The following is a 24,265-nucleotide window of genomic DNA, read 5'->3' on the forward strand; positions in this document are numbered from 1 at the left end:
CAGCAAAATTTCACAACTGTGCTATTGAAAGTCCTGCATTAAATACGAAGAGGATTGCCAAAAAGATGAGTCGTTACATCACACATTCTAGACGTCATTAGAATATTTTAGAGTAAACTTCAACGTGTTCTTTCTAGCCTTTACTCCACTTTTGGGTTACTTACCTCCAGGAGGGATGTAGAAACAGTTGAGTTGAGCTTCATGCACCAAAGTGCCCTTAAACTTCACCTCTGACTCGGCAGAAGGGTGCCTGGGAAGCGGCTGGTATGCAGGCGCAGCAGGCTGAACAAAGGCTCGAAGCATGGTGGATGTCCAGATGTGGACTAATAGGTCAGTTTTTTAAAACAAATCTTCTCATGAGCTTTTCTCCTTGTAATTTCTTAAAGCCCAGAAGTCATTCCCATTTCATTGTTCTACAAGTTTACACCGCTGTATCACCTCGCAAATTTAGGTCCCGGTGATTCCTTTTTAAGTGTTAGAATTCAAGAAACCACACCTTCTTTTTTGGTTCTTTTCAACCTATTTTTTTTCTGTCTTGCCTGCTGTACTCACTGCCTACATAAGGATGGGCCTCTCCCCCAGTGGCTGTACAAGAAAACTGGGATTGAAATGTGAAGTTAATGGTTTCTGTCAGCCTGTCAGCTCATCACCTCCCTGAGGCATGTTGATCTCTGGTTTTTATATATCAGCACGAGCTGCTTTGATATAGCCTCTTGTGTGGAAGAGCGATAGTTTTGTCCAGGGGTTGGGAGACCTTGGGCCTAAGAGGCAGAAAACTTCAGTTGGAATGTGCACGTTCATGTAACTGTTGGCCCTTTCCTGGTGGAATGCAACTCAAGTTGCGAAACTATTTTAAGGAGAAAAAAACTTAGGTCCAGTTCTACATTTTATCTCAGTGTTACCCTTCAGTAGCCAAGACTGTTAGGCGGTCTGTTTTTTTTCTCCACCGACTAGTTAAATTTTATGTTCAAACTAAGTATTAACTGGGATGAAAAGTGCTATTTCAAAATGATCCCATTTTAATTTTGAAGTCCCGTTGTTTTAGAGATAAATGGTCAGGTCCTAAAGAAACCTCCACCATGTCTTAAATAGTCATTACAGACCTGATCTTCCCTTCATTCTGCTTTGGCATCTGAAAGATGTTTTCATAGCATTTTTCCTTCCTAAATCTACATTTCAGTTACCTCATGGTAATGACATTGTCAGACTGCTTTTCTGTTTGTATCAACAGTTTCCTTGGCATCTAACTCTTACGAAAACCTAATCCTTATGTCAAATGCCACAAATGTGTAACATCAAACAAAAAAAATGACACTCAAAACACTTCTACTAATACATTCTACAGATGAGACACAAATGGCTCGTTTTCCTCTGCCATTGGGCCTGGAGTTTCTTAGTTGTGCTGTGTTTTTCTCCCCTGCTACCACCTTTCTCTTTTGATAGTTTTGGGAAACCCAGTCTCCAAGAAAAGGAAGGTTTCACTGTAATCAAAAAATAGACCAGGCTCCTAGTTTTATAACTACAGTTAAAACTGCCACAACACACAAATGTATTCAGATTTATTGTCGTTGAATGTCAGTGACCTAATGCACTTTTGCTTACAAGGACACAAGGCTCAATGGGTGAGTGTATAGGAATCTGTGTAGGCAATCAGAATAGGACATTAGTGTGGATGGATTTGCAAAGAACCTTGAGTGAAAAGCTTTAAGATACACATTTAATGATCTTGAGATGAAAGAATTTCTTTTCAGTATTGAGGCTCTCTCAGCACATAAGCTTCAGAATTCAGATGTTCTTTTTTCAAAAGATTATCAATGTACTAAAGAGAAATATGTGTATGTATTTCTAGGAGGATAAAATGGTCCTGTTCAGGAAAATGCTGGAGGGTTTTTCCATTTTTTTTTTTTTCCTCTTCACATGTAGGTAAGATAAAGATTCCTGGCACACTAATCATATAAAAAGTTTAAAACCTCATTGCCACCTTATGGCGAGTCAGTAATTCAGATTTATAGGGTTCCTTTTAAAAAATATATCTGTTTAAAATAGCACTAAAGAGACATTTCCTGAAGCTTCGTATCTGAATCATTACTGACGAGAAGCAGAAATCCCACACCGAGGCACTGGTCAGACGGGTGGGGAAAAGAAGTTGTTAAAATATCAGCTGTTTTAATGGCCAAATAATATGTATATAATTAAATGTTTTGAACGTTTAAATTTTAAAGTTTTTGCTTTAAAAAAATATATTGTTATTTTTCATTGCTCTATCATAACATTGCTGCTATTTTCAATGAAGATTATTTAAATGTATCTGTAGTTAATGCATTATTTATATGATTAAAATACCACCAAATCCTTAACTAGATCTTTATAAATGTACTTTGGAACTGTTTAGCCTTTGCTATAAAAGTGATGTAAATGGGCACATACTAAGGTATACAGTTTATTTGAAAATTGTTAGATGAATCCATAGCAGCTACAACTTACTACATTTTTCTTTCATTCCTAAATGATTAAGACATAGTCACATCTCATCATTCAACAGTTGTAAGTATTCTGTACATTCTGAAGGCAGAGATTTGTTATTGAATTTTATTTTTTTCTGTACTCTTTCTTAACTTAGAGCTTACAAAGCCAGTTTTTCAGTTAACATATTCCTGAGAGAAGGAGAGAGATTTCTAGGCCTAATTTGTGCATCAGGTTTCTGAATACCTAAAGATGAAATACATATATAAATGTGCAGATGGAGTCTAGAAACAATGATGCTTCAAAGCCAGGAGTTTAGTCTTCAGCCTGTATTCATTCATTTAAGAAGCATTTGCCAGATGCCCATTATGTTCAGGTACTATATTGTTAAGGGCAACATACTTTATTTGGGGTATGTATATGTGTCTGCGCACGCATAAGACCACTACAGATTTCTCTGTGGGCTTAGAAAATTCCAGTACTGGGTTTTCAAGCTTAAACTCCAGTGATTGGTTTCATTTATTTGTAAGTGTGTATTTTCTTCAAGATGGAAAGGGAATTTCTTTCCCTTTTGTAGTTTTGAAGGTGCTCATAATTTGTTTGATGTGTTTTTTGCAGTGTCCATTTATGGAATTTGGTTTTATGATAAGGAAGAATGCCAAAGAATTGCAGAGCTTATGAAAAAGTAGGTGCTGAAAGGCTAAGTATTTTTCAGGACATGATGCTTTTGTTTGTGTTTCCCAGTATGACTACACTATACTCTTAACAGAATATCTCCCTCACAGCAATCCTTTCCACAGTGGTTAGGAAAACATGTACTATTACTTAGATGAAAAACAGACACATTTTTACATTTTCACTAGGTAAGATTCCTCAGTAGGTAGAACAGTTCACCTCATTTTTTTTTTTGCATGTGTGAAATATCCATGATATGAATTGTTCCAGATGGCAGTTTTCTTCAATATTTTACTCATTTGCAAATTAGCAGGTTTTTTCTTTGAAAAGCTATCAGTATAGCTGTCAGTAAAAAGAACACTCTGAGCCGTTTTAAAGGCCACTACACATCCTCTAAGATCTTCCATTTCCTTCCTGCCCTAAACGCTTTCCTTTAACTGCATACCCATGGTTATGGGAGGTCAGAATTTCCTCACATCTCAAATGCTGTTGAGTACGTAGACTTTATTTTCAATCTTGTTGGAAATATCTGGGTTAATATTAGTTTAGTGATCAGTAGACAGTCTTTTTTTTTTTGTAGCTAGTCTCTTTTTCTTTTAATCTCTTGATACGTTGTGGTTTGTCCCATCTGCTTTTTGGGAAATTTAAATCACTGTCTGACTCCCACTCTTGGCTCCCCTGACTGCATTGAAAGGAAGGCCCAGGTAAGCATGCTGTCTATTCTGTGATTGGTTCTTGAGCCCCGACGCTGCTCACTGGGAGGCAGTTCTTTCCCTGCTTTATGGGGATGGTTTAAAGCCTCAGAATGAACTAAATTTCCTACACATGCCGTATCGCAGCCAGTGACTGGACTTCGCCAAACACACAGTATGGCTGCTGCCCGCATGGATTTGACAAAGCATCTCCATCTGTAAAAGAACCATTTTCCAATTTTAAATCCTGAGGCAAGGAAATGACTTAAAAGTGACCCCGCAAAACGAAATGTGGGGAACACTTTTTTATAAATAGATTTCTGAAAATCTAGCTTGTGATAGCTAATTGTAGGTAACCAGCTCAAGTTGCAGATGGTGATTAAGTGTGCTCAAACTGGTATTTACCACCATAACAACTAGTTCCTAACACATTCATGTTATTGTAAACTGTGCAATGGATAATAATAGCAGGATTTTATATAGATTAAAAAATACCCTGTGGCTCAGCCAAGAGGCCATGTTAAAATTGTTAGCATTCTGCAGTAATTACTTAACAGCTGGGGCAGGAAATTGATTGTTGACTAGCAATAAGCAGCTGATATGTGTGGATTCTGAGCCCTTCCTCAGTTAGAATTAAATCTCCCAGTAAATTCTCAGATCTCTTTTACCATAAATGACATGGCAGTTATAAAAATTTGAGCTGAAAGTCAAAGCACACAAAAGGAAAAGTATTTTTCTCAGTGTCACCTAGCACCACATAGGAGCAATCTGGTCTCCCTTCTGTATTGTTTTCAGGAAAACAGAAGACACTCTACATTGCTCCATTTGTTTGTTTGTTTGTTTGTTTGTTTGTTGTAATGCCCCTCTTCTAGAGTGGAATCTTCACAGTTCATAAACTGCCAGAGGACTAGAGGATTTGAGTTGCTGGAATCAATTTTGCTTTGACTTCAAGGCATATTGAAACAAGGCGTGGGGGGGGTGGAAATCTCGATATGCCATGCCGTTTGCTCAGTGTTTGAGAACTCTAAATTGGGTTTCCTCAGCAATTAATGAGTCCTGTCAAATGCTCTAAATGAGGAGTCAGCAAACTTTTTCTGAAAAACAAAACAAAACAAAAAAACAAGTATTTTAGGCTTTGTAAAGCCATAGTTATCTGTCACATCTGCTCAACTCGGCAGTTACTGTGTGAGGCAGCTAAGTGATACAGTAACAGTGTGTCTGTTTGTAACTTTACAAAAACAGGTGGTGGGCCGGATTTGGCCTGCAGGACATAGTTTGCCCACCCCTACTCTGGATTCATTTATGTACTCACTGTACTCAGGACCTCCACTCTTATTTTTCTTCTTTCAATTCCTAAGCAGTCCTACTTCTACTATGACTATAACAAGACAAAAACAACTGGGTGAGAATTGGATGGTTTTAAAAGCCATTTGTGTTGAGTTCGTTTTTCTTCTGTGGATTCTCCCCTCTGTTTTTCTAGCCTAACTCAGTATGAACAGTTGAAAGCCCATCAGGGAGCTGGAGCAGGAAACTCCCCGATGATCCTCAATTCAGGAGAGGGCAAGGAAGTAGATATCTTGCGAATGCTCACCAAGGCCAAAGATGAATACACCAAGGTGAGTTTTTGTCTTCCCTTGTGAAACATACTTAAATCCTACAGTGGTAATATGCTTGTTGGGAAAGGCTTAGTGCTATTCCTTCCACCAAACAAAATTGTATGACAAGTTAAGTCTTTATTTGCTTTCAGCAGGATAAAGAAGACTGTTTGTTTTAAGTGGATTAAAAGGTAGCCTAAGAAATCAGCAGGCTTCATATATACAAATAGTACCCAATCAGAAGGTTTACTAGAAGACCCCATTTACAGTAGCAACTATTAATATAACATTCTTTGGAATAAAGGTAACAAGGAAAGGGCAAAACCTGTATGAAGGCATAAAAATAGACTTGACCAAATGGAAATATATGTCCTGATCTTGGATAAGAAGATGAAACTTAAAGCTTTCACTTCTGTTTAGTCTGTAAATTTTAGATGATTCCTAAACAAATAAAGACTGGTTTATTTTCTTCTTTTCTGGAGCCAGACATGTTGATTGTAAAGTTCATCAAGAAATATACAGGAAGAAAAGCAGTGGAAACTCTGACAAAGAAGGGCACTATTGGGAGAGAAGGGGCAGCAAACTCTGAATATTAAGGCATTAACACCTAAGCACATAAAACACTATGGTCTTGATGGTATCGATGCATAAACAGCCAGAGAGACCAATGGGACAGGTGAGAAAGTCCAAAATGACCCCCCATTAGGATGTCATTTAGGATGAAGATAAAGATGAAAATCTCAAATCAACTGTTTGAGTGGATATTTAAATAAATGAAATGGGAACAAATGGTAGCCATTTGGAAAAATACAAAATTGGATTTGTCCCTTATACCAGGATAAATTCCAAATTATTAGAAATTTAAATGTAAAAAAAAAACCATTCAAGTACCAGAGGAAAATTTGTATAGATTTCTTTGTAATCTGGAAAGGGAAAATCTTCCTAACTATATCTTAAAACCCAAAAGCAATTAATTCAGCTATATAAAAATCAAAAAATAAATGTTTTGCCTGGTTTTAAAAAGTGGAAAGATATATAAAACTGAGAAACATTTATATTTAAGCAAGAGGAAGAGGGTTAATTTCCCTATTTTATACACTGCTCTTATAAAAATTGAGAAGTAAAAGATTGACACTCTCTAGAAACATAGGAAAAAAGAAAATTAGGGAAAAAGGATAATTAAAACCTAGGATTTGGAAACCAGCTGAAATAATGTACATAACTGAATATCATATTATAATTACTTAGAAAAGAAATTAAAGTGACTTCAGAGCCCCATATTTGGACCCTTAGTACATTATATTTAAAGGACATAAGGACCCTTAGAGCATTATATTTGAAGGACAAAAAGAACTGCAAAGAAATTGTAAACTTCATTCAGTGGTTTTATTGTTAATAGTAACATTGGCATTGTAATTTTTTTTAGCTGTCATGGATATAATAAATGAGTATGTTTATGTGCTCAGAACAAAACCTTTCGTATAAGAGAAAAATAATAAGTTAAAGTCATATAATGTTAAATTTTAAGTAAAGTGTGAGAATTAGTTCATATTTGATTTCTTAAATATGTAGTTACTAACTTCTACCCTGAAGAGACCTAGAGATAAGTGACAACCCAGTAGCAATAAGCACCCCTGGCCCCAAGATTATTGTTTCTAAATACTGTTCCCTCCTAAAAGGTATCAGGGCTCTTTGAAGAAATTCCCAATTCCTATATCCCATGTCTGGGATAGGAAAATCAAACAAATAGGGTTATGTGAAAGGAGCACAGAAGTCAACGTGAAGGGACCGCTAACCAAAACATCAAATTCTAACATCAACAAGAATGACTACAATGGATTGAAACACATTGCATATATATAATCTCTGAGTTCGTGGTGATGAGAGAGCAAGCAGACTAAAAATATAAAACAAAACAAAAAATAATTGTTGGCTATTCTTGGAGGTATTAAGACACCAAGTCGTTCCTCTGATAATTGGTAGTTTATGGGAAGGAATTAAGCATTTACCCTGCCTGCCCAGCAGGGACCAATTTTCAGAGTAACCTCATAATCGTGGTTTAGGAGGGAAAGTTCTCAACCAAGAATTCCAGCTATTAAATGTAGATGAAGTGATAGAACTTAAAATCACCATAGTAAAATAAGTGATTCAAGCAATTGTCATTAGTAATGTTAATATTATGAGAAAGTTTGAGGAAACTTGACCATGGAAGGATCAATCTGCCACCATCTGAATCCACTGATCAGTGCCTTTAAAAGTCAGATAACCAGACATCACGTGCCTCCTAATGTGATATAATGTGAAACAGAAACATGTAGCACCACTTCTAAATGTTCTTACATGTCATTAGATCCTGAATCTAAGTCTTGAGCTTTCTTAAACTTTATAGTTTACAGAAAATGAAAGGGAAGAGGGGGAAAGGGCAGGTAGAAAACAACTTAAATGACACAACAAGGAAGCTCAGAAAAATCCTGAGGGGAGGGTACCTAGTAAAGGACAATGGACCGAATTTCTTTAGCATGCCTTTGACTTGATGGTTGACCTTCTCTTGATTGTTGGACTGTGAGCTACTTGAGTACTAAGAACATCCTTCATTTATCTTCAGAACCTTCAGAGCTCCCAGCACATAGGTGCTAAATAAATGATTGTTGAGGGAATGAATACAAATGAATATGAATCTGAATTAACCACAGTTTCGTTATCCTTCTATTGGAGGGCCTGGACAGAGGATGCTTTAAAATGCCAGATTCAGTCAGTAACAACTATTTCTGTATTAGTTTTGTGTTTTGCTTAATTCTTTAACAGCCATTGAAAGATATCCTAATGACTTGGCAACTGTCAACTCATTATACTTTACTAATTGCACTATGTTAGGCACACCAAAGATTAATCTTAAAAGGTGACATTTTTGCCCTCTGGGAACTTAAGTTCTGTGAGGACAACTTAACCATGGCCAATAAATAATGAATGCAAATATTGAACAAAAATTATTTTCTTTCTTCTCCCTCCCTCCTCTCAATACACACACACATATGCATACACACACATACACACATTCACATACACAAACACATATATTGTGTTATTTTTCTTTTATGATGTTTTGACATCTTAAAAGTCTTCTGGTTGGGGACAGAATCCTCCTCCTTGGGCTAGCCAATTCTTAGAACTAGCAAAGGGCCCAGTCAGAGGATGCCTTTGACATGCACACTAACCAGTCTAGAGCCATCCCTCCTGGATCTGGCCCCAGCACCCCAGGAGGTAATATTCCTCTGCCTTAATCATTTCAGAGCCAGGTTAGGCCACTAGGGACCACCCTGTAGTGTAGAACATACTGCAGTTATCCAAACTAGCCAGTCCTAAAGTGCAGAAACCCCAGCAGAGGCTCTAGTCTTGGCTTTCCCTTTGCTCCCGCTTTCTGCTCCCTGCCCACCCTGAGGCTGCCCCGTGTGGCCCTGCGGGGCATCCTGTGCCTCCTGTTTCTAGGACCTTTGAGTGTAATTTTGTTTCCTGAGCCTCTCCAGTGTCTCCTCTTATAGCTGCACCTGACTGTCTCATCAAAGGACACAGAACACACACACAGAAACACTCATACGTGGTTTTGGAGATGTCATGTAGGCTATCACTTTATACCGTACCTACAACTTACAGTGTTTCCCCTCACTTCGTTTGCCCTTCAGAATCTACATATCCTTCAAAGCCCAGTTAAAATTCCACTTTTACATGGAATTTTCCCATATCTCTTCATTCAAATTAATTATTCTTTCTACTGAACTCAGCAGTCTGTTACTATTTAGAACTTATTTTGTTCTTCCTCGTTTGTTACCTTTAAGTCAACTTCTACCACTATAAACTTGTTGAGGTCACGGGCGCCTGGGTGGCTCAGTCGGTTGAGCATCCGACTTCGGCTCAGGTCATGATCTCACGGATTGGTCTCTGTGCTGACAGCTCAGAGCCTGGAGCCTGCTTCGGATTCTGTGTCCCTCTCTTGCTCTACCCCTCCCCCACTCATGGTCTCTCTCTCTCTCTCTCTCTCTCTCTCTCTCTCTCAAGAATAAATTGAAAAAAACATTAAAAAAATAAAAAATAAAAATAATAAACTTGTTGAGGTCAAAACAGTGTTCTATTCATCATTATGCCCCCCATATTGGTTGTTATAGTGTTGACATGAGGTGCAGATGTTTAATCAGCATATAGACTTTTCTCTAAACCCAAATACATGTTATATGCATAATGTTAATTGCTCCAACTGTGTGATAAGCAGAAGAAATTATTCCTTCTGTCATTAACAGCCAATGATGTAACCCAGGAGCACCTGAATCATCACATTACTTCTCTGGTCTAAATTCTTCCTGGTTTCTCGTTGCCTAGTATATGAACCTTTGGACTCTCCAAGGATTACATAACGTAGCCCCAGTTTATTCTTCTAATCTCACTACCTTCTACTCCACCACCCCCCACAAATATTTGAAACTCCTACCGGAGTAACAGTGTCACTTCCTGCAAGTGTCTTCATGCCTTCTTCCCATGCTGTCCCCTCTCCTTCTTTACCTGCCAACGTATGATTAGCCCTTCACGGCCCATTTCAAATGGTCTTTGTCCATCCTGTTATTTCTGATCTACGCAACCTGATGTATATGCTCCTCTGTGAACTTCCGTTGCATTGTGTAAACCTGCTTTATATTTGCCTGTGTTTGTGTTACCTCCTCTCCCACACACAGACATTTCAGAACATGTGGAGATCATGAGTAAAATGGCTGTGAGGTACAGGAAAGGGGGAACACAGAAAGAGGCAAAAGAGAAAGAAAACAAGATTTCCCTCGGACTTCTCGTGTGAGGAAGTGCCTCTCCCATCACCAGGAGTATTCAGGAAGAAACCACATGATGACATACCAGGATACTAGAAAAGAATCTCACTTCTCTGGGTAGGGATTAAACTCAGTGATTTCTGGGATGCTTCCCAACTTTAAAATTACTCAATTCTTGAAAATCCCAAAACTTAAGAGGAGGAAAACTTTTGAGCTAGAGGTACATGATGTTGGTAAAGTGAAGCCTACTGACATCAGATGCAACTACTTACATGAAGTTAATAAAATAATTTAAAAACCTTATTTTGGCCAATATTTTATATTTTTTCCCCTAAGCAACAACTTTCTGTGAATCTGCTGTAAAGTAGCATGATGTTAATTTGAGCTTCATCTCTTTTTACCTCCTATTAGACTTCTAGCTGATATGCAAATGAGCAATACAGTAAAACCACCAACGCTCAGTAAGAAAAAGAACCAGGGCCAGAAAGGATCCTTGGCTGCATAGTTAAGTTCTGAGTGTGCAGAAATGGACTATGTTGTGTTTTGTGGTTTAAGGCAAGAATTAATAAGTCTCTTTTAATATACTGTGATTTATTTATAAAATTAAAGAAATTACTAAGTGTCGTTTGATGTTCAATGAGGAAAGTCAAAAAAGTAGAAAAGGGAAATAAAAAATATCCATAATCCTATAACCCCAAGATGTCTACTTTTAATGCTTTCAGTATATTTTCTTCCAGGCTTCTCTCTTGGCATGGGTACATATGTTTGTGTGTTTGTGTGTGAGAAAATTAGATCATGTGACATAGTTTTTAAGGCTTTAAAGAAGTGCCTCAGGATCTCTATGGAGAATCCATTATGCACTTTTTCCAGCTCTGTGTTTTTTTCCAAGTATCATAGAGTTATTTGGGTCGAGAGAAGCATAGAAAATTAAACAGCTGGAAAATGAGCTACGAACTATTGAGGCAGATGATGTTTAATTCTGAGCAATTTGATAAAGAACAATTTTTACATGAAAGCAAGGCTTCAGTGATGGATAGATAGTGACACAGAAGACAGCTTATAGCAGTTTTACTTAGAAAGGCTATCTGGGGCTTATGCATAGCAAGAAACAGCAGCTTCTTGGCACATGCAGATATGTGTATAGCAAAGGTGGGGGGAAAATCTGTTTTTCTTTGCTTGAATTCAAGGTCCCTGAACAGAGAGGATGAAAAAGTACAGACACGGTCATTCATTGAAAGTAATCTGAGTGTCCTCTTTCTTTTACATAGCAAGCAGAAGTTCTAGGCTTCCATGCTAACATTTTGTAAGTGACTCTATCTCAGGCTGTATTCTTGTCTTGTGTTGGTTATTGCCTTGGAAAGCCAGGCCAGTTGGTCCATGCAGCCACGAGCATTCACCTAAGAATTAGAAATAACATTTTTTGACTCAAAGGGATTTCACCTCCCAATCAATCTAGTGCCAAATACCCAAATTATTGATAGGATTCTTGGAAGAAAATAAGTCCTATGTACAATTAACTTTACAAACCCAAGTGAACATGGTGGTAATTGACCCCATACTCTTACATCCTTGAATTAGAAAATACAACCCAATAACTGTAAAGCACCTTAGATTCTTGAGGGACAAGAGTGTCTTTATAGCTCATTCCATGTCAGGGACAGTGTGAGATATTTTCTGGCCTGAGGCCTTGACAGTTGAAACTAGCAGTGCTATGGAGAATATAGAATAGAAGGTAGTGGTTTTATATTCAGTTTTATTTGGTGTTTCAACAAGGTAGATACTGACATCATTGCTGTATTCTTGGTGTTATAAATCCTACTGTGTTAGCAATTGCATGGTTGGTTAGATTAATGTATGATAATGATTCAGTATTTGAAATGATGAGTCTTGTCTCTTGTCTCTTTCTCTGTGAAATTCTAATTTGTAGTGAGTGGCTCAGAACACTCAGATTTGAATTATTCTGTTTATGTAAAACGTCATTTATTAAATAAAGATGATGTTAGCAGTTTTTAAATCAGTGGTTTGAATCAGCTTTACTTTTTGGTTTGTAGACCGAAAAGGTTAGTTACTTTGATAATGCAACTCCCCAGTTTTAAGTCAACTGCTAATGGGTGAATAAACCATACAGTTATCCAGACATGGCATTTAAAGAATTGTTTCTGGGGCACCTGGGTGGCTCAGTCAGTTAAGCGTCTGACTTCAGCTCAGGTCATGATCTCACAGTTTGTGGGTTCAAGCCCCGCATAGGGCTCTGTGCTCCCAGTGCAGAGCCTGTAGCCTGCTTGGGATTCTGTGTCTCCCTCTGTCTCTGCCCCTCTCTGGCTCACACTCTGTCTCTCTCTCTCTCTCTCTCTCTCTCTCTCACTCAAAAATAAATAAACATTAAAAAATTTAAAAATAATAAATCATTGTTTCTATCACTGTTTTCATTGAAAAGCATTAGACTCTCCATTTCTTTTTTTTCCACAAGTAAAAATCTTTATTATACCATGTTGAAAAGTGTGAAATAATGTGAACAAACAACAGTAAGCATATGGTTAAGTAAGTGATACTCTCTCCATTTCTTTTGACAGAGAGCAAGTGAGTGTGTCCACATACTTGCATGAGCGGGGGAGGGGCAGGGGGGAGGGGGGGAAAGAGGCGGGGGAATCTTAAGCAGGCTCCATACTCAGTGCAAAACGTGACTTGGGGCTCAGTCTCACAATGGTGAGATCATGACCTGAGCTGAAATCAAGAGCCGGATGCTCAACCAACTGAGCTACCCAGGTGCTCCTAGACTCTGTATCTTTAAACTATTGCTTCTTAAGCATATCCATAGCCTTTCAAGCATCTAGGTATCTCAGAGTCTCTGGGTCTTGCAGACTGACACTGTTGGTAATATTTTTAGGGCATTGAAATTGTACAACAAAGAAAAATTAAATTGGAATTTGACTTATACTCAAATATAGCTCATATCAGAGGAGATAAAGTAATTTTCCTTTTTGCACAAAAATTTATCAAAAAATAGCTACCAATTAGATAAAATAAAGAGCAACAAGTTATGTACTTTTAAAAAGATTAAAGCTTCTTTTTCACCAAAAATAAGGTTCTTTTTTCCATTTCAGTGTAAAACCTGTTCTGAGCCAAAACAGATAACCAGTTCATCTGCTATCTATGACAACCCCAATCTCATCAAACCAATTCCAGTGAAGCCTAGTGAAAACCAGCAACAGCGCATACCTCGGCCCAGCCAGGTACAAGTCCTGTGCTTTTCATTTGCCATGTCTCTCTAGAATTCTTAAAGAACTTTGACCCAGAGTATAGTCAAGGGAGAGCCTGGTACTATTCAAGGGTGCTTCAAGGTAAACCCAAGAAAGAGAGATTTCAAATTCAAGATTTTTAAAAAATTACTATTAATGTATTCTTCCTAGAAGCAGGTTGAAATTTTTAATTTTGGCATTTACCATAATCTGTGCTCCTCTCTTGTGGACTTGAACTCCTTAGATAATATATTTTTTAAAAAACAGCAAACTCGTAACATTGTCAGAGCTGACAGGAATACTACCTGGCAGGTCCGTGTTCTTCTGAGGTAGGTGGTTGGCTTCCCAAGGCTACTGAGGGAAGGACACCAAGGCAACAAGTCAGTTAAACATTTCTGAGCACTTCCACTATACTGGGTGTGGCGCTGGGCACTGAGTGTACAGAAATGGATTCCTGTTCTGAGGAGGGGCATACAATTCCCCTGTAGACCTGATGATTTGTCATGGCATTTGCATCTAAATATATAAGTATGATGGCATATTTTGTACGTATATTTTTCAGAATAGTGCAGCATTAACAAAATTGCTAATCTGGAAGTCCCATTATTGATTACAAATGTGACGTGGCTATTTCTGTTTCCTATGGTTATTCCTCATTAAAGGTTTGGTATTTTTTTGTTTGTTTGTTTTTAAGGAATTCATTTAAATCAATTTTGAAAATGAATATAGAGCCAAAAGACATAAAGACTGGCTAAATGAAAGTCTCATGTTGATTTTTTTTAAAAATAAGTCTTTTCTAATTATGTTTTAGCTTTCTTTTATTTTTGTTTGCCTTCCATGGAAATTTTTTTTAATAGAGAAACTGGAATATGTTGACTTTAGAATGAAGCTCATGTTTTCTTAGTCCAACAACACAGGAAGCAGCAGAAGGAGCAGGAGGTGATACAGAGCAGGAAGGAGGTAGCTTTGTGACTGATCGGGCCAGGGCACATAGTATGTATGCACATGATGATTGTTTTAAAGCTACTGGTGTATAGTTGAAAGGGTCAAGTTAGATTAGATGACTTAGATTTCTTTCCAGTCCTAAATTTATAATTCTACAAAAATCCTCACATTCCTGTGCATTCTTAGCATCTTCTTGTACTCTGCAGGGTTAGGCAGACTTCCTGTTGAAGAGATTATTTCCCTTTTAGTATATATAAGTTTGTACCATACTGGTCCCCTGTCTGTAAACCCCAAGCCCATCAAGGACCTATTTTATCAACAGATGCTAGAATATGACCATTATCTCAGGGGTGGTAGAGAAGAATACTGAAAATTTTTGACCTTAAAAGGAGGTCTTAAATTTGTAAAATTTACTATAATTATAGTTTTTTCATCCCTTCTAATTGATCCTATGTAAATAGAATAAATCATCAGTGAGGTTAGTTATGTTTCATAGCCCCCCTATATAACCAAATTGTCTATAGAACCATTTTCAGACATTTTTATTTTTTCCAGACCTTAGACCCTGAACCACAGCACTTGTCCTTGACAGCTCTCTTTGGGAAGCAGGACAAATCTACATGTCAAGAAACTGTGGGGTCCCCACAGACCATCCGCCACCACCAGCAGCAGCAGCAGCAGCAGCAGCAGCAGCAGCAGGAGAAACTTCCGGTCAGGCAGGGGGTTGTACGCTCTCTCTCCTATGAGGAACCCAGAAGACACTCACCCCCCCTCGAGAAACAGCTCTGTCCGGCCATTCAGAAACTCATGGTCAGGAGTACAGACCTCCATCCATTGTCAGAGCTGCCTGAAAACCGGCCCTGCAAAAATGGCAATACCTGTTCTGCTGGGGAGGTTTTTCTGGGACCTGTCCAGCCAGGGTCTCCCCATAGCATTGGGACTTCCTGTCATGTACAGAGTGCTTCCAGAACTCAGAACCTGTTGGAGAAGCTTCAGAGCACCCCAAGGTCAGCGAACAAGTATGAGCCTAGTATACCAGCACCTGCTGGCTCAGCTGCCCCAACCCTCAGCACCACTCTCCCTGCTGCCACCCCCGGCGCTCCAGTAAGGGGACTGGTGCAGGCACAGGTGGGGTATTTCAATGGCTCCCTTCCACCTCAGACGCCAGGACATCAGGCTCACGGAAAAGAGCAGTCAACACACCCGAGACCAACACTCCCCCTCTCTGGCAATCAGATGAGCAGCTCTGGAGTGATCTCCCCTCAAGAGTTACTGAAAAAGCTTCAGATTGTACAGCAGGAGCAGCAGTTGCACGCATCTAACCGGCCGGCTTTGGCAGCGAAGTTCCCCGTGGTAACCCAGAGCTCTAGGACAGGGAAGACCTTGGAGTCCTGGATAGACAAGACACCCAGCACAGAAAAGCAGACTCCTCTTTTTCAGGTGCGTGTCTACAGGGGTGGGGGCGTGGGGGCGGTATTGCTGCACTGCAGTGAAGCTTGGCATCAGCCTCTGTGCTCTAGGGACATTTCTGTGCAGAGCAGGGCGCCGAGCGCCATATCTGTGCATCTGATTATCACCATAACTTTCTGCCTGGAGAGAGCATCCTTTCTTTGCTTAGCCATCTGGGGGCTTCCCGCCTTTTAGAGATACTTTATTTGTACAGTTAAATCTTCACAGTGTCATAAGGCCTGACACAAGCACGTGAACACGGGAAACAACACGGACGTGCAGAGAACCCCCTAATCTTTGACCATGGATACTTACTGTCTGCTCTGAAATACTGTGAGATGCCAAACATTCGACCTTTTCTGATTATTTTAAAATCATTACTGTTTATCCATGTATTCACTAAATACCTCTGAGCACTTATTACGTGCCGGGCACCGTGCTTCCTGTGGGTACATACCTGCAGGTGTGTGACGAGTGATAAGGCATGCAGACTCACCACCTCAGAGGTGCAGGCTGGTTTTATTTCTATCGCTGGTATAGCTTAATGAAGATTGAGAGAGGAGTGAGTATGCCATCTAACTACACACACACACACACACACACACACACACACACACACAGACACAAAGTGCCAGACAGGAGGAAATACTTTCAGAAATACTCTGTCCTTTGAGAAAGGCAGTTCTAAGTTTATCAGTAACTTGGAGCGGTGAGAAAACCACAGCTGTTTCATCACCTATGAGTAACATCTGGAGACCTCTGATTTTTTTTTTTTTCCCCATTTGGATTGGTACAAATTCAGTGAAAAGGCATTGGGTTTAAAAGTTAGGACATTTCTTGGCATTCCTGGGTGGCTCAGTCAGTTAGGCATCCGACTTTCGGCTCAGGTCATGATCTCACAGTTTGTGAGTTCAAGCCCCACATCGGGTTCTGTGCTGACAGCTCAGAGCCTGCAGCCTGCTTCAGATTCTGTGTCTCCCTCTCTCTCTCTGCCTCTCCCCCACTCATGCTCTGTCTCCTCTCAAAAATAAATAAACTTTAAAAAAGAAAATTAAAAAAAATTAAAAAGTTAGGACATTCTCTCTGTTCATTAACAGATGTCAGCATTGGTCTTTTTGTCCTGCTTACAGGACCGTAGCTTACAACGGTTCCTCAAAAGTCCTTCACCTTTTTGAAAACAAAGATCACAGTCACATAGCGTAAGTCTTTGTATACATGAGAGCCTGAGTCAAAGTGTTGTTGATTATTTATGACAATCTCAAAGAAACGATTGTTACCCACCCCCCTCCTCATTTCAGTGTGATAGTGTCCCTTTCTTTGATATCTGCTTCTCTTGGTGGTTTAGATGGGACGCTAGAAAAGTTGGGGTTAATAGTTTGACATCAACTTCAGTGGGCACAATTCTCATTTCTCTTCAGTGCCCACGTGTGTGGAGAGCTGATCACGACAGTGTGCATCCGTCAGCCTGCACTGCATTCTCCTTAAGGGTGCCGGGACCCGCACTGTGGGTGGCATCTGTTCTAGCTCCTCTCCTCGCGATGGCAGATAGGGACAGTTAAAGAAAACAAACAACCTGCCTTCCTCCAGGCTTCTTTCTGCCCAAAAAGATACTGAGGGAGTATCTTTTTATAAGATATATAAAAGTCACAGCAGCTTCTAGACTATCAGCCTTTATGCCCCCTTCTCGTGAGTTCTTTTGGGGCATTTTTTCTCACCTGCCTTAGAAACAAATGAGAGCTAGCTGTAGGAGTCCATCAGACAGGGATAAAATGTCACTTGCATAACTGGAAAAGCTGTTGGAAAACTTGGTTTTAGGTGTTTAGCCAAGTGAGGTAGACATACCGTCTTGGACAGATAAGTCACTGGCAGTGCTGAGCACCACTGGCCCTTCCTGCCCCCATACTTGAGCTGGATGCTCTCCGTGAGCTGGCAGATCCTATCAGGGAGGGACTAGGAGGGGTGAACCTAATAAGCATGTCTCCCTCCTAATGAGAAATCATGAGCAGGTGGAGAGAGGCCGGGAAGGTTCCTCCACGTAGAGAAATCAGGAGCGGAAATGTGTGTGTGCCCCCAGCAAGTGTCACAACTCACGTGGGTTGCTGGACCTTTAGGTCAGAGTAGTGGCCAGTTAGCCCTGAGGAAGAGACCAGCAGTCCTAAATGCATGCTGCAAGGTGATGGTGGTAAACTGCAGAAAATATTACTCAGAGGATGAGCTTTATATGCAGTGGGAACAATAGTCACAGCGGCAGACTGCCAGAGCAGCTTAGTGATGACAAAGGAAAATGTGGAGACAACTGAGCAGGAGTCAGTCTCCTACAGGCTCCTCCACCTAGTGGAGTTGTGAGCAATTAATACTGAAACTCATTTATATCCATTCTTGCCAGCGAGGGGCCTCTTTATCTGTCTACCTTTCTTTTCAATGAGTTGCTACTTACTCCTGCCCTCTGTGTGTATTTGCTGTGAGCAGGCCATCTCACCTCCGCGCGTCCTTGCCACAGTGGCTCCTTCTCTGCTCATGTCCCCTATGGTGTTCACACAACCCACCTGTGCCCCACCAAAGGAGAGGGACAGTGGGCTCCTGCCTCTGGGAAGCCAAGAACCAGCTGCCACTTCCACCAGCCTCCTCCTGCCTCTGCAGACCCCAGAACCCCCTGCAGTCACCAGCAGCCCACTTACCAAGCTCCAGCTTCAGGAAGCACTGCTGTACCTCATTCAGGTAGGAGAGTCACGTCGTCTCTCTTCTTCCCTTTCCCTGCTGACCTGTTGGTTGCCACTTTGAGATAAAGACTCAGTTAGCTAATGCCTACTTAGTACTCCCCAAGAATAAAAGGACCATGTAACAATTCAACCTAAACCTCAACGGCATCCATGCTCAGTTAGCTGGGTGAGATTCAAAATACTGGCTGTGGACTTTGGGTGTCTCAGACCATCAAGGATTTTGTAGTATTGACTAAGTCCTCCAAGCTGTCACCTGCCAGAAAAGAAAGAAACGTATACTGTATAATTAAGCAGCCACTGGGAGGATTGTAGGTGCTGGCTGGTGCCCAGAAAGCTCACCATGGGGAAATGGAGGTGAGAGCCATCTTGAGTAAGTGGCAGCATTTAGGGGAAGGTTCACAAGGACTGTTGAAGAAGGAGGAAAAAGGTAGGGAAGCAAGTAATGGCTGTGACTACTAAGGGCATATTTTACAAATAATTTTGAAACCTACTGATAGGACAGGATAGAAGGAGGGGACTTCTTTGTCAGCCATTTGTCTCACTTGGCTCGTGAGGTAACAACATAACAGTGGCCACATGTAGAGAGCTCTGTGCCGGGCGCTGTCTTAAATGCTTCACATATATTAATTCATTTAATCCTTCTACAACAACCCTATTATCTTTTCTATTTTAGAGACAAGGAAACTGAGGCTAAGTGACTGGCCTGAGGCCACAGCTAGGAAATAGCAGAGCTAGGATTCAACCGCACTCTGGCTACAGAGTGCTCCTTCCTGCTGCACTGGGCTGGGGCCATGGTAGTAATGGGACTGCAAGGGATAGGCCTCCGGAGGCCGTTCAGCAGTCTACCAGGTGAAGCATACCCCAAAAATATATGCTAGGCCTTGAAAAGTGGAACACTTTTATCCAGACAGACTTCAAACACCTCAGTTAACATAGTTAGGTGTCTTTGATACAGTCTTTAAGAAAATTTTTGTGGTACTTTACTTAAGCTTTGGCAGACTTTCAGAGAGCTGGCTAGCACTCCACAGATGTTCCGTCCTAGTTAAAAAGCCTGTGGTCTCTGTTATTAAAAACATTTTTTAAAGGTCACGTATTTTGGAGGGAAGGGAAGGAGAGAGGGCTAGCAATCAGTGTCCAAGTGTGAAAGCAGAATAGCAGCCCACTAAAGATCAGCAACAAATGAGTTGCGGATCCATATAATCCATAAACAAATATCAGGGTAAAAATATTTCCCACCTTTTCAAGCCACTCATAAGTTCATGAGGACTTAGGACATCTATAAACTTTTTTATGTGCAATAAATAAAAAAAAAAAACTTAAATTGAGAAGTTTCACATTTTTTTCTGGTTCATTCCATTTAAAAAAACATTGTTCCAAAGATCTTTGTACAGGAGCCAAGACTCCAGCAAAAGTCTAGAGCAGGCCCGGTACGTTGCTAGGTAGAAAATTATGATCCGTCCACTCTCCGCATACACTTTACTTTTCCCCATGTAGACATCATCTTCCTGATGGACTCTTGGAAGTCACTCATGCAGACTGTTTTTAGTCTTCGCCTGTTGGTAGGACACAGTCTCACGCACAGGGACTTTGCGGCTACTTTGTAGGAAAAACAGGGAGAAATCACTCTTTCATTGCATGAGAATAACACTATGTGCGTGGGGTGCCAAGAGGGAATGAAGGGGGAATGTGAAATGTGGGTGAATTGCTAAAGCTTTAAAGGATTTGAGTGGGAGGGAGAAGTCTCTAGAATTAAAAACAAAGAGCACCACTGATTAGACCCATGATTCTCCCTCAGTCCTAGCCAGGCAGTAGAGCCCAGAGACTGCCAGTCTAACTGCTGCCCACTCACCCAGACCAAAAACTTTCCATAATTAATGGGAGAATTATGCTAGTTTCGATGATATAAATGAAGCATGTTGCAAGTAAATCTTAACTAATGTTGAAATAAAGTGTATATATTGTGGGAGACTTGGAGAACCTTTAAGAAGCCCCAGCTATCTCCTAACCAAAGAGACCACTGACCTGGATCATTGCCTCCCACTCCAGCCTTCTGTTAGGACCTGTATCTTTTCCTGAAACAGACCTGGGTTTTTTTTGAGTGACCCTCATCCCATACTGCCATGTGGCTGGGCTGCCCATCCGTGCTGTAGGTAATGAGCACTTGCTACTTCTCATATGACTGTTGGACACCAGCAGCTGACTCGGTCAGGCCTCCAGTCCCACTTAACACTCTTGTGTGCAGTGAAAAACCACCAGCCGTTGGAGCAGACAGGCAGAGAGGAGCATCAGAGTGTCAGAATGCCAGTTTAGCTCCAAGACAGAGGAAGCCTTTGGTTCCTGCCAGCCAAATCACATTCCCTTGGGTCTTTTGATTTTGTTTTCCAGAACGATGACAACTTCTTGAATATAATCTACGAAGCTTATCTCTTCAGCATGACACAAGCAGCCATGAAAAAGACAATGTGAAAGCAAAACATTTTCAGACTGATTTTCAAGGTCCTGTGGCTCAAGATTCTTTCACGTCAGTGGTGTTACCCTAAATGTTTCCGCCTTTTTTAAAAGTATGTACGATATGAATTAAAACATTTCAGAATTTTTTTCAGTCAAGCTCTTTTTTAATCACATCCTTTGGTTACACCTTGTACTAAGAATCGAGCAGATAGAAGTCTTTTGCTCATATCACACAGTAAATTCCAAGCTTAAATTATTTTGTCCTTGCAGGCATGGGGCCAATTCTACAAGAAGTAGCCTCTCAGTAGGAAGGACTGTTCTGGAAACTTGGTTTCTTTTTTATTAATAGCTCTGGTTATTCTTTGAACGCGGGGAGTGTGGTTTCCCTGTTGCTGAGCTCCTTGTGCTGTAGTGCATGCCAGCCACCAGGTGGCAGTGTCACCCCACATACTAACCTACACGGACCTACCCTAGCCTTTGGAGGTTTTCTTTTACCAAAGTAACCATTTCATTTGTAAAAATCCAGTTGGCATGTTTTCCCAAGGCTTTTGAAGGGAAATTATTTCTAAGGATATTTATAGCTAGCTTCTAGAGGCGAGTTGTTCTAGGAGTCCACAAATGGCCCAGATTTCCAGTAACACTTCGTTTATCCCAGCTCCTGTTATTTCTTTTGGACCTAACCAGCCGAATATGCCTGCCTATGCTTCCAAATGAACATTTTGTCATTTTTAGCAAAACATGCTGAGAAGAAGTCTACAAAAGATTTTAAAGCTTTCTCTTGGCCTCTGAAGAGAGGTGCTAGGTTCTTTAGGAGCATAATGACAAAGACTCTTCAAGCTACATAGCAGATTGATTTTATGTTCACAGAGATGAGGAGCTTAATCTTGGAGGGAGTCAGAAGAGCCCTTGCCAAGTTGTTAAGGCCCAGAAGTGTCGATATGGGAATTAGTCTCTGCTGAATATTAGTAATAAATAAAGCTTTGCATTTCTATAGCTCTTTTTATTCTTAGATCATAAAAAATCTCTAGAATGCTGTCCGGAAGACAGGTTTTATTTTCATTTTATAGGTCATATAGGAGGCATGGGAAAAATAGGTTTCCTGATAGCTTCTGATGCTAAGACTTGGGCTTTAAGCTGTGGACCTTCATGCAGGCACACCATCAGTAGTGTACCTGGGAATACCACTTCCCCTGCTCCTGCAGGAGTGTGCCTTTTCTTCTACAGAGAAAAGGTGGGCAGGAAAGGAATTGACTCTTATTACCCTTGTGATGTGCCATTCACTGGACTGAAGAATCTACTGTTACCCTCCTACATTTAGGAAGGAAGGATTTCTTTCTTTCTTTTTTCTTTTTCTTTTTTTTTTTTTTTGACATCTCCTACAATATCTAACACAGATGTAAACCCATGTGATGTTCTAACAAAATACTTGAAATTAATAATTGTGTATGTAATACCTCCATACTCTCATAAGGAGAATGAGGCAAGGGGAGAGACACACATGACCTATTATCCCGAAATCAGCGATTGTGCTCTCTTCTGCAACACACATACTAAAATTGGAACAAAATCAATGATATACTTAACCGCTTGCCAACCTTTTCTTTAAAAAAGTCTCTTTGATCTTAATTACATGTTTAGAGTTGCTTCTCTAACTAGAGAGAAATGAATTCCATTTTAAATGTTTTAATATATCTGGGGGTAGAAAATGGCTAATTTCTGAAATATTTATTTTTTTAACCTCAGCAATGAATAAATAGAATAGAAATATCAATTGCAGCACCTAACGTGAAAGGATGCACAGTGCTATGTGATAGAAGAAAGGACCTGGGCCCAGCAGGGTCAGACCTGCACTGCAGGCTTCACTCGGGACTTTTTAGGTCAACGCCACAGTGATCTGTTTTGAAAAGTAATAAATTGTCCATCCTTTACTGGAATGAATCACTTTAAAAGTGACAGGCCCAATTCATTTAGACCAAAGACTAAGTCACCCTTTTAAAGGGCACTTGGTGATTGAGTGCTTATTTCTTCTACATGGCAAAACAGAGGAGACCTTCTTTGTACAAAGAGCTTCCTCTAGAGAGTCCAAGAAATAGATAAAATGGGTTATCTAAGGTACCCCAAATTAGATTTCATATATAAATTGACTTTTCTTTTTCCTACTTTCATCCCAAATTCTGAGACCATCACGGATGCCACTCCTAGGTGTCACTGGCTCCCAGGCAGCAGTTTTAAGCTAATTGAATTTCAGATGCAAAACTGAGATAATTATGCCTAAAGGCAGTGTTCTCCGACAAGGTGGATTTCAAGCTTGCAGAAGTTACGGAAGTCAGTTCTGCAAGGTGTGGGGACAAAACACACAGCCTTCATCAGGCAGTGCCTTCAGCGCCTGCGTAGGTGAGCCTCTTAGAGATGCTGTTTTCATTTGTAAAATGAAAGTAAGACCCGCCACACAGGGTCCTTAGATGGGGGCAATTTGTGGAAAGCGGTTCCTCCGTGCTGTGCATTCTATGAGTTCGTTCTCGCCCCCTCTGTGCTGTTTGGTGTGTCCCAGTCTTCCGGCCACTGGGATGAGGCCTGAAACTGCTGGAGTGAACCTCAATGCCATCATTTGTCATCCACTGTGACTGAGTGTTAAGTCTTATATTGACACTTATGTTTCTGTGGTCACTTTACTATACCCTCTTCTCCCCTTCATCTCTTTATCAGTAAAATGAAAACAGTAACACTTACCCCTTCTTTCCAAAGGAGATGAACATGAGCTCTTTAAGACAAAGATGTCAGTGTGACCCAAGATCGTATTGTTACTGTCCCTGCATTTATAGGTGAAGTGCCATTTTACTTGTAAAACCAGAGAAGACAGTGCTGTTAATAGAATTTATAGTCCCTGAACTTCTGAAAAGACACATTGCTCAGTCTCCCCATTTAGAAAACCAGGCATGGAGGTAATTGCAGAGTGAGAGAAACATTTAACAGCATCTTTAAGAATTTTCTAGTGTTCGTACCCAGTCTTGCTGATAAAATTGGATGACATTGGCTATCTTCAGTTCTCTTGGGTGTTAAAGAGAAAAGCAACAGTTGACACATGTTAGAGCCCACATCCCCGGGTATGTAATGCTAACAATGGGAGGTGTCCCATCAAAGACCAGGCCTCTAAATACCAGGCTTCACCTGGATTCAACCATATGTTAGTACAAAGGCAAGGAAGGAGAGGAACTCAACTGAACTGTG

The 24,265-nt window shown here is 40.4% G+C and overlaps 1 protein-coding gene across 2 annotated transcripts in view; it reads left to right on the forward strand.

Annotated features, from left to right (window-relative positions):
- Positions 1 to 21,193, forward strand: part of DCP1B (decapping mRNA 1B) — a 59,758-nt gene extending 38,565 nt beyond the window's left edge. Inside the window, exons 4-9 of one of the 2 annotated variants that reach the window (XM_030321359.1) lie at positions 3,082 to 3,148; positions 5,311 to 5,446; positions 13,338 to 13,466; positions 14,973 to 15,857; positions 18,336 to 18,584; positions 20,972 to 21,193. In XM_030321359.1, coding sequence (XP_030177219.1) covers positions 3,082 to 3,148; positions 5,311 to 5,446; positions 13,338 to 13,466; positions 14,973 to 15,857; positions 18,336 to 18,584; positions 20,972 to 21,052 — 1,547 coding nt within the window. In that variant the 3' untranslated portion in view covers positions 21,053 to 21,193. The remainder of the gene's footprint in view (positions 1 to 3,081; positions 3,149 to 5,310; positions 5,447 to 13,337; positions 13,467 to 14,972; positions 15,858 to 18,335; positions 18,585 to 20,971) is intronic. The other variant, XM_030321360.1, reaches the window with a different exon arrangement.
- The last annotated feature ends 3,072 nt before the right edge of the window (positions 21,194 to 24,265 follow it).

Source organism: Lynx canadensis, chromosome B4, assembly GCF_007474595.2.
Source record: "Lynx canadensis isolate LIC74 chromosome B4, mLynCan4.pri.v2, whole genome shotgun sequence".
Lineage (NCBI taxonomy): Eukaryota > Metazoa > Chordata > Mammalia > Carnivora > Felidae > Lynx > Lynx canadensis.